This window comes from Humulus lupulus, chromosome 6, assembly GCF_963169125.1.
Source record: "Humulus lupulus chromosome 6, drHumLupu1.1, whole genome shotgun sequence".
NCBI lineage: Eukaryota > Viridiplantae > Streptophyta > Magnoliopsida > Rosales > Cannabaceae > Humulus > Humulus lupulus.
The window spans coordinates 209,339,395-209,356,008 of NC_084798.1; the positions used below are offsets into that span (position 1 = coordinate 209,339,395).

The 16,614-nt window shown below is 32.1% G+C and overlaps 2 protein-coding genes and 1 long non-coding RNA gene across 5 annotated transcripts; 1 reads left to right on the forward strand and 2 right to left on the reverse strand.

Moving 5' to 3' along the window:
• Nucleotides 1-1,896: 1,896 nt before the first annotated feature.
• LOC133783083 (uncharacterized) lies at nucleotides 1,897-5,675 on the reverse strand. 3 transcript variants are annotated; one of them, XR_009870762.1, is made up of 6 exons: nucleotides 5,346-5,675; nucleotides 3,225-3,271; nucleotides 2,947-3,100; nucleotides 2,794-2,845; nucleotides 2,255-2,359; nucleotides 1,897-2,144 (listed from the first exon to the last, which is right to left on the reverse strand). It is a non-coding gene; the product is annotated as an uncharacterized LOC133783083 (long non-coding RNA). The 3 variants fall into 3 exon arrangements; XR_009870760.1 differs by having other exon boundaries at nucleotides 3,225-3,394; XR_009870761.1 differs by lacking the exon at nucleotides 3,225-3,271 and having other exon boundaries at nucleotides 1,899-2,144.
• A 2,949-nt stretch (nucleotides 5,676-8,624) lies between these two features.
• Nucleotides 8,625-9,653, forward strand: LOC133783082 (pathogenesis-related protein PR-1-like). The gene has a single exon (XM_062222616.1). It carries the CDS (start codon nucleotides 8,797-8,799, stop codon nucleotides 9,394-9,396), a length of 600 nt encoding a protein of 199 aa, XP_062078600.1. The 5' UTR covers nucleotides 8,625-8,796; the 3' UTR covers nucleotides 9,397-9,653.
• A 2,328-nt stretch (nucleotides 9,654-11,981) lies between these two features.
• LOC133784444 (pathogenesis-related protein PR-1-like) lies at nucleotides 11,982-12,902 on the reverse strand. Its single transcript, XM_062223789.1, has one exon. The coding sequence runs from the start codon at nucleotides 12,664-12,666 to the stop codon at nucleotides 12,142-12,144; it is 525 nt and encodes a 174-aa protein (XP_062079773.1). The 5' UTR covers nucleotides 12,667-12,902; the 3' UTR covers nucleotides 11,982-12,141.
• Between the last annotated feature and the right edge of the window lie 3,712 nt (nucleotides 12,903-16,614).

The window sequence follows — 16,614 nt, forward strand, 5'->3', positions numbered from 1 at the left end:
AAGAAAGAACTTCTGATAATCTCCATTAGAACATAGAAGTTCAACATTCATTAAACAATGGTTATTTAAGACTTGACTTCAATCCTAAAGTGAGTAATGGACTCCTATTTGTGTGTTATGGCTTTTGACTTATCGGGTAAAGCCCTACGGTCGAATTCCTAATATCTTAGAGTTATAGAAATACAAGCTGATGGGAACATACTTTAGAGATATGGAATCCGCTCAGATTAGTTGTTCTTTTTAGTGTGCATTCAGGGCTTGAACATAGAGCGATATTTCTGTTAGAGAATGAGAATTTCATTATGCAATTAGACTTATAGAATAATGTTCATTAGAGGATCAATGGAAGTAATTGATAAAAGCATAATTAGAGAGGTTATTAGACATTATGACCTAGCTCTAATTATGAACAATTAGCGGAGGATCATAACTCATGCAATGACTTAATCAATGGACACCTTTATAATTATACCTTCTAATAATATAAGACTATAGTTTTGAGAGTTCAACTATGAATTTCGATCTAGTGAAGTAAGTTAATAAATTAATTAATGGAACTAAGAGTTAATAAAATTAATTAAATTATTGGAGCTTAGAACTATGAGTCCATATAGTTCCGTATACTAGCTCAATAACACATAGGTAAGATTTTGATATTAAAATGAAATAATTAAAAATAATAAAGTATTATTTTTTATCTCACACAATAATATTATTTAAGGAATAATATTTAAAATATTATTTATGAAATGATATTTACTGGAAAATAAAATTATATTGATAATTTTGTTAAATTAATTTGATTATATTTAAATTTGCAGTATAATTTTATATAACATATAGTAATATGATAAACACGTAACAAATAACATTTTATAAAGATAAAATACTAAAGGGCCCAAAGTCTTCCAATTGGCGCCAGGCTCACACATAAGCCTAATGGAATTAGGGATTAGATCTTCTTTTGGTTGATCTATAATTAGAACATAACACCAAGGAGAGAAGACATATACTTTTCACGTTATTAATTTGCCAAAAGAGAAAAATAAAGAACTTTGTTCACTTTATTTTTTGAGAATAAAACTCTTTCATGTGTTGAGATTTAAAGTGTTTTCTTGAGTATCCTACCAAATACCAAATAAGAGACTAAGACGTCATTTGATCTATATATGTTCTACATCTAAAAAATGTAATTGTAATTTTCTATTTTAATAAGATTCATGTCGCATGAGAAATACCTCATTCTAGTTATGGTTCTTAGAGTGATTCGTTCTTATGCTTTCATTAATAATTGTTGTTATCGCATATACATGTTATCCTATGCTTTTGCTGCACTATCAATTATATGATTAAAAACCATCGGGTGTCTTGTAGCAATGCTTATAGTAAGTCGATCACTACTACAAAAAGGGTTTTTTAGGACTAGCATTGCGAGTCCTAAAAATTTTTTTAGGACTCGCGGGGCGCGAGTCCTCTATTTGAGAGCCTTAAAAACTAAGGTTTTTTAGGACTCGCAAAACGAGTCATAAAAAACTGTTTTAGGACTCGCAACGCGAGTCCTAAATAATCTGGTTGAGTGCCTTTAATTAAGTTTTTAGGACTCGCTTTGCGAGTCCTAAAATAATGTTTTTAGGACTCGAAATGCGAGTCCTAAAAAATCTGGTTGAGTGTCTTTAATTAACTTTTTAGGACTCGCTTTGTGAGTCCTAAAATAATGTTTTTAGGACTCGCATTGCGAGTCCTAAAAAATCTGATTGAGTGCCTTTAAGTAACTTTTTAGGATTCGCAACGCGAGTCCTAAAAAATCGGGTTGAGTGCCTTTAAGTACTTTTTTAGGACTCGCTTTGCATGACCTTAAAAGTAATTTTTAAAAAAAAATAATACAGCTACAATTTTAATTTTGATTTAAAAAAATATATATCCATTTGAGTGTCGAATATCTATCAAAAGAAATTTGAAAAGAAAATACTAAAAAAATGGCAAAAATTTTTTACGAAATATAAATTTAAAATTTCTAAACATGTATTGTAATTAGCTAGCTATAACATCATTCATTTTGCTCTAACCAATTGTAAAAATGACATTGCCCATTCTTCTCTAACTTCATCAATTTCTTGAGTAGTATATGGTTTGTCGGAGGTGAACTGAAAAAAAAAACAAAAATTTAATTATAATTATGTTAGTGGTAATAAATTCAAAGCATATATAAAAATTGTACTAGATTAATACTATGTAGTTGTATATTGTTTATTACCTGTTTCGACAAGAAATGTTTGATATGAGGGGCATTGATAAGTACATTCTTCATCATCCTCATAACGTAATATCCGCAGTCGATATTGTTTGGTTGTTTACGACACTATATAAAGATTGGTAATACATGTACAATCTTAGTATTAAATATCTTACTAGCCTAGCCATCTGTCCCAATCAACACCAATATGTCAAACATGTACAATTCTTAGTATTAAATATCTATAGAAAATCGGGCAGCATATCCCCTAATTTACTAGCCTAGTCATCTGTCCCAATCAACACCAATATATCAAACAAATCAAACAGCACACAGGTTTTCATCCATATATCATCGCAGCACACAAAATTCTCAGAACCTACTTCACTAAGACATGCAAGTTCTCAATCTTCCGTTATCACCACAGCACACAGAATTCCCAGAACCTACTTCACTACGGATGAATATCTAAGATATTCAAACTCCACTAAAGTAGTACAGTTATCATTCAAAATTGTAAAATATTGAATTTTTTAAAAACTAAATCAAATGCAACATACCTCTTGCAATTAGCTACCAATCCAATGCTTTAAAACCATTCAAAATATTAACCTATTCATTTTAATCAACATTATAAAACAAGAAAAAGGTCAGATGTTGACATGCTCTTTTAAAAAAGTTAAAATCAACACAACAAATATATGCATACATACTTGTATATTCTTTTACAAGTCACACTTGTATCAACAGCTATTACTTTGGAACCAACTGGATTATCAGTGTTTCTTGCAATGTTGAGCCCTGAAGTAAAGAAATCATCCGCATTGACTTCCTTTGGATCCTTGCAAAACTTCCCATTCACAAACACTGCTCAAAATGAGTAATGTTCATTAGTAACAGATAGAGGCTAGTAATTAAAAATAGTTACAAATGAAAATTATATAAAAGTGCTGTGCTAGCAGGTAATGTAAAAAAAAGAATGTATACATACAAGCTTTGTGGGGTTCATCTACTGCCACACAGAAGTCTTGAAGAGGACTAGGATCATAGGCAGAGGCAATGGAAGATGCCAAAGTAAATATGGCAAGTGTGAGAAGGAAATGAGCACTCTTCATTTTTTTTTTTGGTAAACTGGTTAATCTCTCTTTAATCTAATCGTTTCTGTAGTCACAAGTGAGAGCTATTGTAATTTAAACTGGCATGAAACCAAGTCTATTTATAGTGTGATTCTCTCTAACCTGAACCTAACTAGTCCATGTTTTCTAATCGAAGCAGCGAGTAAGACTTGGAAAAATGTAGTCTTTGGTTGTTATCTATTTAATAATGAAACAAAGAATCATTCTTCAACCACTGCGAAGAAGTTTATTTCATTTAATTTGAACATCAATTTTTTTTTGCTTCATTCAATGACCAATTGCAAGGAAGTGGTCATCTTTCTCTCTAGTAGTATTACTTAGCTTTAAGTGCATTTTTAGCCACTTGTTTGATTTTAATTAGAGCTGAGAATCTATTTGATTTTATTTGTAATAAATAAGATATCACCTGCCTTTAGAATTTAGATGTGAAAACAAGACTTCTGTTAAGTAGAAACAATTCCATGTCTTGCTTTGGGAGCACTCTATAGATTTTTCACATATCCTAACTAACACATAAAATTCAAAACAACCCTTTTTTTGTCAACACACAAACAGTGCTTTTCTACCATCTCATTAGTTTTTCTCGCCATTTTACTACATTTATTCTCTAAAAGAAATGTGCTAAATTAGTTAAGTTGTTCTTAAAATGTCATTTAGGACCAACAAAAGATGAGCTATAATAGTTCTTTCCTTCATACGAAAACTTGGACTGGTTGAGGATACCCTTTGAGGCTAATTAAGTTGTAGCAAAAAAATTAAAGTAGTGGCATTTAGCATATTCAACTACAGGTTCTCTCATTCCAACCATGATTTGCTTACATATGCAAATTTACTACTTCTAGATCTAGACATGATTAGATATATATATATATATATATAGTAATAAAATATTTAATTTTTTAATAGTTGCAGGCCATGAAATATCTCTATCTTCATTACAAATCTTGCTTTTTATCTATTTATTATATTTATCTGCATTGAATAAACAACCATCATTTTCCTGTGGATAAAAGTCTCAACTGGTTCATATTCAACTGGGAAGTACAAAGAGAAGAATTTATGACCGTTGGTATCTGAATTTGTGAGTTGATTCATGTGTATTTTTCTGTTCATGGGGCTTAGTTTAAAACTACACAAACACTATTTAAATTATTATTGAGTTTCAGGATGTTAATTAAACAATGTTAGTCCTTTGAAAGTTATGTATATAATCTTATTGACATCAATCTTGATCATGGTATATGTTTCAATTAATAACAAATTGATCTATTACTTTCCCTGTTTACGTTTCTGGTCTCAATACTATAATTTTTTCATTTCTACACAACAAGTTCACATCAAGTGTAACCACTAAGCACAGTATTTACATCAAGGAGTGTCATTTCAATAAGATTGATTAAAACCAATCCTCATTGGCATGCATTAGTGTCTCTCATGCCAGCAGTACGTAGTTATACCCTCTTATATTATCACTTTAATCCAGAGAAAAAATAATGACCATTCACTGTTGTCTATGGAATCCAATGATAGAACATAAACAAAAGTCAGATTCCCTGTAAAGTATCAATTTTCATGCTTGTGACCCTCTTTTTTTATCACCCAAATCAACCACAATATTGAAAATAGTGCACTAATAAGCTTTAAAACAATATTTCTTCTTTAGCCCCAACACACACACACATACATGTTCAAAATGATACACTTTATATTGTAACTTATATGCCTTAAATCTCCATCGATCTGTGCGTTTCTTATTCCTTTCACTATAATTTTTTTTTCTTTTTATTCACAAAACTGGATCCCACAGTTTGAGAATGTAACCTCAATGGCATGTTTTCAGGCTCGTTCAGTGCACAACTCTGTTATGGAACTAGTGTACTATACAGTATATATATATACATAACAGGATATATATATATATATATATAAGCAAAGATGTGTGGTGTATATATATATAAAAGCAAAGAAATATATACCTGGAAATCACCGAAGCACGCCGAGAGACGGAACCGTGAGCAGCCAGCACCCCACGCCAAGAAGCACGCCGTCGGCGAGACTGCTGAAGCCGAGAACCCACCTACCGTCGACGCCGTTCACCACCGTCACTGCCGTTCCCCTACAGCCGCCGTTCACCTTTCTACCAGCCCTAAATGTTGTGATTTTGAATAAATCCCCAAATGTATTGCTGATAGTGCTCTATTGTGTTAACCCGAAAATTTCAAAAAATTTGATAGCTTTTTTAAGTGTTTTATATAATAATTTTAAGGACTTGCTTTGGGAGTCCTTAATACTCTTTTAGGACTCGCAGCGAGTCCTAAAAAAGTAGTAAGGACTCCCAAAGCAAGTCCTTAAAATTATTAAGTAGCACACTTATTGTTTAGCTTATATTATTTTAGGACTTGCATATTCTTTTAGGACACTCATTGCGAGTTAAGGACTCTCAAAGCAAGTCCTCAAAATTATTAAATAAAACACTTATTTTTTTAGCCCAGATTTTTTTAGGACTCGCATATTATTTTAGGACACTCATTGCGAGTCCTAAATTGTGTTTTTTTAGGACTCTCAATAAGTGTCCTAAAAACTCTAAAAATATTTTTAAGGACTTGCATTTAGGTGCGTGTCCTAAAAAAGTGTCCCGTAAAGGGTATTTTGTAGTAGTGGATCTAATAAATTGCTAGATGTTAAGTCATAAAAATTTAACTTCAAGTGCTCAATGTCCAAAATATTTGAATCTTATAAAAGTTAAAAAAAATATATTATTTATCACTTTATTATGCGTTTAAAATCTAATAATTAATATTTATACAAATGCCACTAAATCATGTAAAAACTTTAAAAATACCATTATTTATTCTTTAATTAGTCTTTTCCTCCTTTTGTTTTCTTTTAAGTGAAATTATTTTAAAATTTGGTATTGAATATTTTCTCAAAAGTCTAGCGAGGGCAGTTGCCCCACTGGAGCTAATGCAACTTCATTAATTGAGCAACCCACCTTACTATCAACTCCTCTAATTCTTCGCCATTGGAGAAAGTAGAGAGGGATAGGGAACACTGGAGATTTGAAAGAGAATGTATGAGTCTAGAATTTTTGTAATTTATATTCGAGTTTGTGATTTTTTTTTAAATTTATTTTGGCCTCCATTAATAATCGACATCAAAATGGTAAAAATATAGGGTTTTTTTTATGTTAGTTATTGATCGACAACTATAAATTTTCATGTTTCTTTAGCGTTAGGCAATGCTTTTTGACCCATTCTCTCTCCAAAACCAGTCACACCATCCCCTCTAGTTTCGGTTGGCGCAATCCCCTTCAGCTTTAGCGATCCCATCCAGCACTGGCAACCCTCCGTTCGAGAGCCCCAACCGTTCGAGACCCCAGCTCCGCCCAAGTCCCACCATCCGAACCCAGTTGCGATTTCGCACGTCCTTCGCGGTGTAATTCCGAATCCATCTCCACGACAACCCACACCTAGACGCGAACCACCCTCCTCATCTCAATCTCTGTCCTCGATCCCAAGATCCATCGCCACCCCTTTGCAACCCGATCCCGAACCAAACACTCCAAGCTGAGAACCAAGAACTTGAAAGCTTCACCCTAGCCTCATCGCACCCAGGTGAGTCCCATCCCCGAATGTCGGCCATTTTCATATCTGAATTTTTTTTTTCTATTTTCGAGGTGATGCAAGGAGGTGGTCGGAGTGGAGGGTCGACAATGAGAGGCAGGTGACAGCTAGGGTTCTTGGTGAAGGAAGAGAAGAAGATGAGAGAGAGAGAAAGGGGGTGGATCTATTTTTTTCTTTCTATCTTTAAGTTCGTGGTAACTAATTACCTTCCTGTTCTTTGTGTGTATATTTCTGGGAGTAACTGGTTACCTTCCCGTTCTCTGTGTGTATATTTCTAGGGGTAACTAGTTACCTTAACGTTCTGATGTGTGTGTATATTTCTGGGTTATTTATGGTAACTGATTATGGGGGTAACTAGTTACCTTCCCGTTCTCTGTGTGTATATTTCTAGAGGTAACTAGTTACCTTCACGCTCTGATGCGTGTGTATATTTCTGGGTTATTTATGGTAACTGGTTACCTATATTACTAAAATCAAAGTTAATTCTTCTTCCTTTTTTAATGAAGTGTTCTTCCTCTTTTTCCTTCAATATTTTTTTTCATATTTAATATGAATAACTCGTCACCCCTCTTATAGTAACTGGTTACCCCTCTTATGGTAGAAGGTTACTCCTCTAAGGGTAACTGGTTTTCCTTCCTAGTACATGTTGTTTAACCTAGCTCTAGGATTTTATTTACATAGCTGTCAAAGAAAGATTAATAAAGTAACTGGTTACCTTACCCATGATTTGAAAAAAAAACGTACAATCTAAAAAAAAGGGAAAAATGTTTATAATAAATAAAAATAATAATAAACACAATTGATATTACTAAAAAAATAAAAAAATTCAAAACAACCAAAGCAAAATTTAATATAAAATTAGTTATATAAAAAAAAAGCTAAAAAATAATAATAAAATTACAAACATACTCATCCAAATTAATAAAACTTGATTAAGAGATAAACTATGACATAAACCAACTTTTATACAAAAATATGAGAAACTAAACCCATAAAAGTGAAAAGTCTTAAAAAAAAATCATATTTTTGCACACTCTATTAAAAATTTATTTTTTTAATATTGGAAGAGGTAGTTTTGAATTTTGGACCTCTTCTAATGAGAGGTATAAAACCATTATATAGCCTATGTCTGTGACCAGTAGCTTATTGGGGTGAGCCTTAGTACTTGTTTCTTGAATTTTTATGAGAGAAGCATAGGTCGTTTGTCTCTAATCTTCCATCTAATACTTGCATAATACCATGGTAAATATATATAATTGCAAAGTATGTGGATGACTTATTTTTTTATGATAATTATTTGCACTATATACATATTACAATGAGATTGAGTATCATGCATAAAATTTAATGGAAAATAATTAATTTGTATTAATCTTATTTATATAAAAGAAATTAACAAATCTTGTCAAAAAATTAATAATTAGCAAATGAATGAAAAAAGTTATTAACTCAAATTAGCCACTAATTCTTCTAAAAATGGATGAAAAACTGTTATTATTTTTTTTTTGACAAAAATATCCCAATTAGTTGAGAATTATTAATGAGTATAGCTTGACTATGATATATATCACCACATTTCATAACCAAGCAACAAACAACAGACAAAATACCAAACAAATTCTTCAACTTATCACTTTCTCATCACGCACTAATCAAAATCAGCCAAGTTATCACACACACACACACCACAATTCCCACAAGTGTGGTGTTGCATGGACCATGCATTCAAACCACCTATATATATATATATAATATTAGCCATTAAAAGAGGATTAAAACATTTCAACAATCACAAGCCAAAATAATGGCGAAACCCCACTTCATATCAATGCTTCTCTTCATTCTCTACACAATCAAACACACCCACCAAACTTTCGATATTGATGACAACTCCCTCAACGTGCCAAACCCTAGCAAAATCTTCGATCGCCTTACCGAAATGACATATGGGGTTTCGCACAAGCACCTATGCTTTCGCTGCATAGGCGACTCGTCTCGCTTTCTGGCCGCACACAACTTGGCGCGGGCCGAGAAAGGGCAGCTACCGCTCTTGTGGGAAGCCAAGCTCGCCAGGCACGCACGGCGTTGGGCGTCCCAAAGGAAAGCCGACTGTGCGCTGCGGCATTCGTCCCCAATAGACGGGCTCGGAGAGAACATATTTTGGGGCGGCGGGTCCGGGTGGACGCCGACCGACGCCGTTAGGTTGTGGGCGGAAGAGGAAAAGGACTACTCTTACAAGAACAATTCCTGCGCCCATGGCCAAATGTGTGGGCACTACACGCAGATCGTGTGGCGGAGTACTAGGAGGGTTGGTTGCGCTAGGGTTATCTGTGACAGTGGTGATACGTTCATGATTTGTAACTATGATCCGCCTGGTAATTATATTGGTGAGAAACCGTACTGATCGATCTTAAAATCTCAGTTGTGTTTGTGTCATCACATACTATTTTTATATATATATATATACTATATAACGTCAGATGACTTGTATTTATTATATGTAACAAAGTGTTACATCATGTATATGCCGGTGGCCGGCTTAATTTATTATAATATGATTAGAAAATATATATAATATATTTGCAATTTTTAAGTTAGATATAGATGTGGGGGTTTGGTATACATAACTATATGTTATTACTTAAATGTATAAAGATATATATGGGGTTACATATAAAATTAATAGATAAAGGTGTAAAGTACGTAAGTCGTATTGTTTGGCTGTCATTTTGTATTGTTAGCTATAGCTTTTTTAGTGGTATTGGATTAATCGGTTAATTAATTATGATTGGTTATGTAAGCAAATATGAGGTTGTCAAATAAGCAGCTGTATTAGCTACGCGGTTACCTACCTAACGGATTTATATGCGTTTAAAGTAGGAACTCAATCGTGTCTATATATATTTTTTAAAATAAACAAGTAAAAATGACCAAATAATGGTATTGCAAATTTATAAAGAAAATGTAATAGAATTAGAATGAGTAATTGATAACCTAATATATAACATATTTTTGTATGTTCTATACCTAAATCTTCGTATAAATTTGTGCAAGCAGTGGATAGTTATTATCTTATGCATGGTTTACGTACATACGTTATTGCTTTTATATCTTCATATTCAGATAAGAAAAAATAATAGTACTGTATTTATATAGTCATTTGCCAACAATAAAACGGCCTACAACCTAGCTAAGCATGATGTTAGGCTAAACAATGAACTTACGTGTGAATGGATGAGATCATTTCTCCAATTTTTGACATTTTGGCTTTGCATCTTAATTGTGATTTTATCATTTTTAAAAAAAATAACAAAATAGACGCATAATTATTTTTTCTGACCATAAAAATACATTAAGATGGGATTTAATAGGATAAAATTATCTCAAATATTTTAATGGGATTAAGTCATCTCAAATTAGAAGGATTATTTAGGTTGTTGGATTAATTTTTTCAACACATTTTTTCTAATTTAATAACAAATAAAATTACATTGTAAAAATTATTCAATTCAATTCCATTCTCCAAACGTGACCTTGTTTAAGACATTGAATCGGAAAAAGTAGAAGTAGTGTCATTTTGAAGCAAAATATTGTATAAATGTATTATGACATTTAAACAAAACTATAAACGTGAAAATTTTAGAGTTTATATATATATATATATATATATATATATAACTAAGAATAACATACTTATATTATTGCTTCCTGTTTACCTAGTCAAATTAATTCCTCCAAAAGTTTTCACAAAAATGGACAAATATACATATAAATATCCTCCTCCCAAGAAAAGATAGGATGGACCCGGAATCATTGTGATTCACTAGTTCCTAATCTAAAAACAAAAGTTGTCTTCAACAAGAGACTTTTGGGTTCCCCAAAAACATATGCATATATGTAATATGTTTATAGGAATTTTCTTATATTGGGCATCACTTTTACTTTTATTGTATGAACATTTTTTATTTTTGAGAGTTAGAGTAATTATAACTCAATTTTTTTTATATGACATATATTATAGTTATAACAGATATCCTACTAATTTTTGAAAAAATCAGAATAGTTTATGGTGCTGAAATCAAAGTTCAAACAGTCTATTACACGTGCGCTTAATTTTTTATATGCGTGGAAGACAGACTGTTTGAACTCTAATATTGACACGGTAAATTATTCAGAATTTTTTTAAAATTAACGGAATGTCGTACGCTGTCATATAAAAAAAATTAGTATATAATTTCTCCAAATACTGAAAATGGAACACTTCCCTACGATAGGGGCAAAGTGATGTCAAATCTATTTCTATATAAGACATTTGGGTTTATTAATTATTATTCTTTTTAATCATCTTCTATGACAAGATTTGGCTTAAAGTTTCTTGTTTTAAGAAAATGTGTTATTAGCATTACTTATTTTTAGTATTCACTTCCTCCATAATTCTACTAAAAAAATCCACTCACATGAACAAATTGCTTCCATGTATAAGTATATGCAAAAAAAAAATCATCAAAAGACAAAATTTCTTCAACCACAAAAATAAAAATTATACAACTAAGTCATTATATAGAAGCACAGTAAAAAGAAATGATGAAATATCAAAACAATTAAGGCCCCACCCTTATAGTGACCATATATATATTATATATACTTTGCAAACATGAAATTAGAAATCAGAGTACATATAAACTCAAACGTGTCATCAAGTAGAGTGTGTCACACCAAACCACACGTTTCTTTACAATAACTTCTAAATCAATTTTTACTAATTTATTAACTCATAATACATAATAGTAACATCGAGCATTTGCCAAAATAACATTTTTTTTTTAATATCACTTTACAAAACAATATTTTTTTTTAATAATTTTTTGCAAAATAAAAAATCTTTCATTTTATAAAGCGATTTTTTTTTTGACAAATTACTCTAATAGTGATAATGTTTTTTTTTATTAATTGAAGTGTTGCTATGTGGTACTTTAAAGGTGTCCAACATTACATGAAGTAACATTTCATAATTGATTAGTGATACCTTATAATACTTATTAAATTCAAATAAGTGGGACTCAATATTAGATTACACCAATAACAGTACGCCACTTACTTTACTTGTGGTGTTGGACACTAGTAGTGCCCATTAGCAATTATCTTTTAATTAATAGGGTCTTTCGCCATAATAATTGCCAGGAGGGTCATAATTGCAAATCATGAAAACTCCCTTACCACCAACGCAGTCGACCCGGGCACACCCAATCCTCTTCGTCTGTCTCCACACAATTTGAGTATAGTGACCACAGATTTGGCCCCGCGCGCACGAATTGGACCCGTACTTGTACCACTTACGCTCGTCAATCCAAGCCGACACCGCCTGAACCGGGCTCCAACCCCGTCCGCTGCCCCAGAATATGTTCTCGCCGTAGGGTCCGTTCGAGTGCTCCAAAGCACAGTCGGAACGCCTCTTGTTGGCGTACCACTGGGCGTACTTCTCCAGCCTCGAGTCCCACTGCAATGCCTGCATTCGGAGGAGTGCTCTCGCCGTGTTTTGGGGCTTTAGAAACTGCTGCCTCGTCTGGCTTACGTACTTGGCCACATTGTGGACGGTGGCACTTGAGCTTGAGATTGCTATGAAGAGGAGGAGAGCTGTGGTTGTTATGGCTATGGAGCTTCGAAGCTTCGCCATTTTTGGGGCCGGGGGAGATTAGATGATCATGTGTTTGTGAAAATGTCGCAGTGTAATTATATAAGTTTGAGGGAGAAGGGAAGTTTGGACTTTTAGAGTGGTTGGACTTTGGGATTGGTAAAGTGTCAAAGTATGAAGTGGCACCCATGTTCGATAATGATTGTCACATTTGGGTTTTGGATGGGAGACAAAGAATTTCAGGCCTAAATTATGCTTTACCAAAGATTTCATTATTTCAGGGGTGGTACCCAAAAAAATAAAATAAATAAATAATAATAATATACAAATTTGGATTTTGATTAAAATAAACAATAAATATATTTAAGAACAATATTTGTGAATTTGTGATGAGAAAGAACCGTTAAAGTAGGAGCAAACATAGGCTGTCCTGAATTTATGTGTGAGTTGAATGAGGATTAATTAATTAATTTGTTTGTATGAATTTATATAGGGTGAATTGATTAAGAAATAAATTTAATCATTAGAAGACTTTATAAATCGATGTATCTTGACATTAAATTATAAATCAAATCCAGTTATATTGTTTTTTTAGTAGGGCAAGGCAACTGTTTCATTTAAAAAAGAAACTTATATTAGAAATAATTTACATCCAATAATGCCACATTGGATACACAAAGAAAATATCAGTAAAATTAGATTAAAATTCAATAGTGAGAAAAACGATTGCATAATGAAATCTTCTATGATCTCAATTTTGCATCAAGAGTGTGTGGAATCGTGAGGAAAATCACTAATATATATTATTGTGTGCTTTGATAGAGCTCGATCTCTATAATATTTGTTTGTACCCTATATTATTATTATTATTAGTGTCACTCCTTTAAAATTAAAAAAAAAAAAGAAAAAAAAAAAACCTCTAGTCCAAAGACTACTATAATAGCACATCAATAGAAGTATATTATGAATCTCCATATGTATATGGTCATAATATTATGATTTCATTATATAGTATCAATGTTGACAAGCTATTGTGCATTTTTAGATTTAATAATAACTTTAAAAAATAAATTATCATCTTAAATAACTATTTATTTCATTTTAAACGGTTACTTTTTAAAAAGGAGATTTAGAGAATTTATAACTTATATATATATATAATTATGATATAAATTTTTTGTGAATTCTCATATAAAATATCTCTTGTGACAGATTTTACCATATCATCTTGTAACAGCCACTTTTGGTTATAAGTATAGCCTGGTGTATTAATACATTTTTCCTCAAAGAGGAAGCCACATTCAGCCAACTAGATCTGCAGCCCCCACTCCCCCAAAGGGAGAATGAATTGAAATAAAATGTACAACTAGGTGTTCTGTACAAATTTACCATTATTACATATCCTCAATATAATTATATATTGGGAGATTTTAGTATAGGGGTTTCAAAAGAAGCCCCACCGGTGAGGCTTTTGTGTATTCTCGACCAAGTGAACAGTTCTCAATGTGATTTTTTTATGACTGTGTATTTTGTAGTTATTTAGAGCATTCTGCAAATTTTCAGAAAATTCTGAATAATTTACAGTGCCGAATATTAGTTTCAAAACAAATTGTTGCACTCGTGACTAATTTTTTTTTATATTAATAAATATTTATTTTTAATTGATTTTAAAAGTATATTCTGTCAAATATATTCCGTTACAGTTAACAAAAGAAACCGTTAAAACTAAGAATTTATATTATCTACCCACTTTTAATATAGAAAAGATACACCGTCAATGTGATCCTTTGTCTCCGCTATTATTTGTCATTGGTATGGAGTATCTTTCGCGCATTTTGAAGAAAGTTGCCAAGGTTCCTGCTTTCCAATTCCATCCGAGATGTAAAAGTATACGACTTACTCATTTATGTTTTGCGGATGATCTGCTCCTTTTTTGCAAAGGTGATTACAATTCTGCCATCTTGTTATTACAAGGATTCAAATTATTCCCCAACACTTCAGGGCTTCAACCTAATATGGGGAAATCGGCAGTCTATGGGGCAGGTTTGGACACTTTCACACTAAATCGTATTGAACTAACTTCTGGTTTTCAGAGAAGTTGTCTGCCTTTTAAATACCTTGGATTGAAAATTTGCTCTAAAAGATTATCTCCAGCTAATTGTGATTGTTTAGTAGAGCGAATGACTAGCAGGATTAGAACTTGGAGTAGTAGAAATCTGTCTTATGTTGGGCGTATGGTACTCATAAACTCAACTCTTCTTTCCATAAACTCCTTTTGGTCTCAGATTGTTATCCTGCCTAAAGGTGTTGTTCAGAAAATTAATCAAATTTGTCGTGCTTACCTTTGGAAAGGTAATGACAAGTTTAATGGCTCCGGGAATGTCTCTTGGACTGATATTTGTCATCCGAAAAAAGATGGTGGATTGGGATTCAAAGACATTGCTTTATGAAATCTCTGTGCTATGGGAAAACATGTTTGGGCTATCTCTAATAAGAAGGACAATTTGTGGGTGGAATGGGTTAATTCAGTCTACATTAAATAATGTAGTTTGTGGAATTATGAAGCCCCTGCTGTTGCTAGCTAGTATTGGAAAAGAATAGTGCAGACTAAGAACAAACTAAAGCAATTTTTTACTGAATTGGAGTTCCAGACCTTTCACTACAATGTTGCTGAGATTTATTCAAAATTAAGGTTGAAATCAGGTGGGTTGTGGCCCTATGCTCTGATTTGGGATTCTTCTTGTACCCCAAAACATAGAGTCATATCTTGGTTAGTTGTGAGACTCCGACTTCCAACTAAAGATAGACTTATTCGATTTGCAGTGGTGAGCTCTAGTGTTTGCATGATTTATGAAGATTATGATGAAACACACTCTCACCTTTTTCTTTTCCTGTTATAGTAGAAAAGTTAAGGATGAAATAAGCAAATGACTTGGCTGGAATATGAGGAATCAAGATTTGCTTTGTTTAGTTAAAAGGTTAAAGAAGAAGAGAGTGACTCAAGGAAGAAAGAAAGTTTACATGAGTACTATTGCTGTTTTGGTCTACTTTTTCTGGCAAAATAGGAATAGTGTTTTATGGGAGCATAAAACTCCTACGGTCCAAGTTACCGTTCATAATGCTGTGTGTAATAGAATTCAATTTATGAACACAAAAAAATTCAATAGAATAAATAAAGAGTGGGTGGAGTATTTATACAAAGATTATAATTAGTTGGTTGTTCTTCGTTTTAAGTTGTAACGTTGTTTTTGTGTTCATTACAATTTCATCTGACTTTCCAAAAAATTAATAATAATGTAGAACTATAGGTTTTGTATACAAATGTACTATTATTACATATGCTTAATATATATGAATATAAAATCATATAAACAGTAAAAATGATAATCTCAACTAATATAAGATCCAACAATATTTCTTATCTACCCTTATGATTGGCCACCAAAAGAAAACTCCAAGATGAGAGAGAGAGAGAGAGAGAGAGAGAGAGAGTTTGAAAGTCATCATTTGGTCAATCCTATTAGTGTTTTTGATTAAATTTAACCTTGTTAAGTGTGTAAATTCATCTACAAATTAAACTAATATCCTCTCAATCTAGAGAATCCATGATATTACTAAATTAGATCACATATTAAAAATATATCAATTCATCTTCAATTAATAAATGAATCACATCACTTTTATATATCTCAGTCGTAAAGGCATTACTCAATCAATTCAATACGTAGAGAAAACTTTAGTACGTACCCTTTTTCGTTTATAAGCAACATTAGTATACATTATATGCTTCTAATTTTCTACTCTCCTTTCCAAATATAGCCTAGATTTTTAAAGTTTTGGATAAATATGCATATATATAGAATCGAATAGTTCAACAATTTAAGTACACAACATTATTGGGGCAACAATTCAAAATATCATCATAAGGGTAGTAGACATTAAAAAAATCTTGCCACTTAACTTTTTTATTTTTTATTTTTTTAAATGAGT

Bases quoted from the DNA above. Each gene is read 5' to 3' on its own strand.
- LOC133783082 (XM_062222616.1), top strand. From the start codon at position 8,797: ATGGCGAAACCCCACTTCATATCAATGCTTCTCTTCATTCTCTACACA.
- LOC133784444 (XM_062223789.1), bottom strand. From the start codon at position 12,666: ATGGCGAAGCTTCGAAGCTCCATAGCCATAACAACCACAGCTCTCCTC.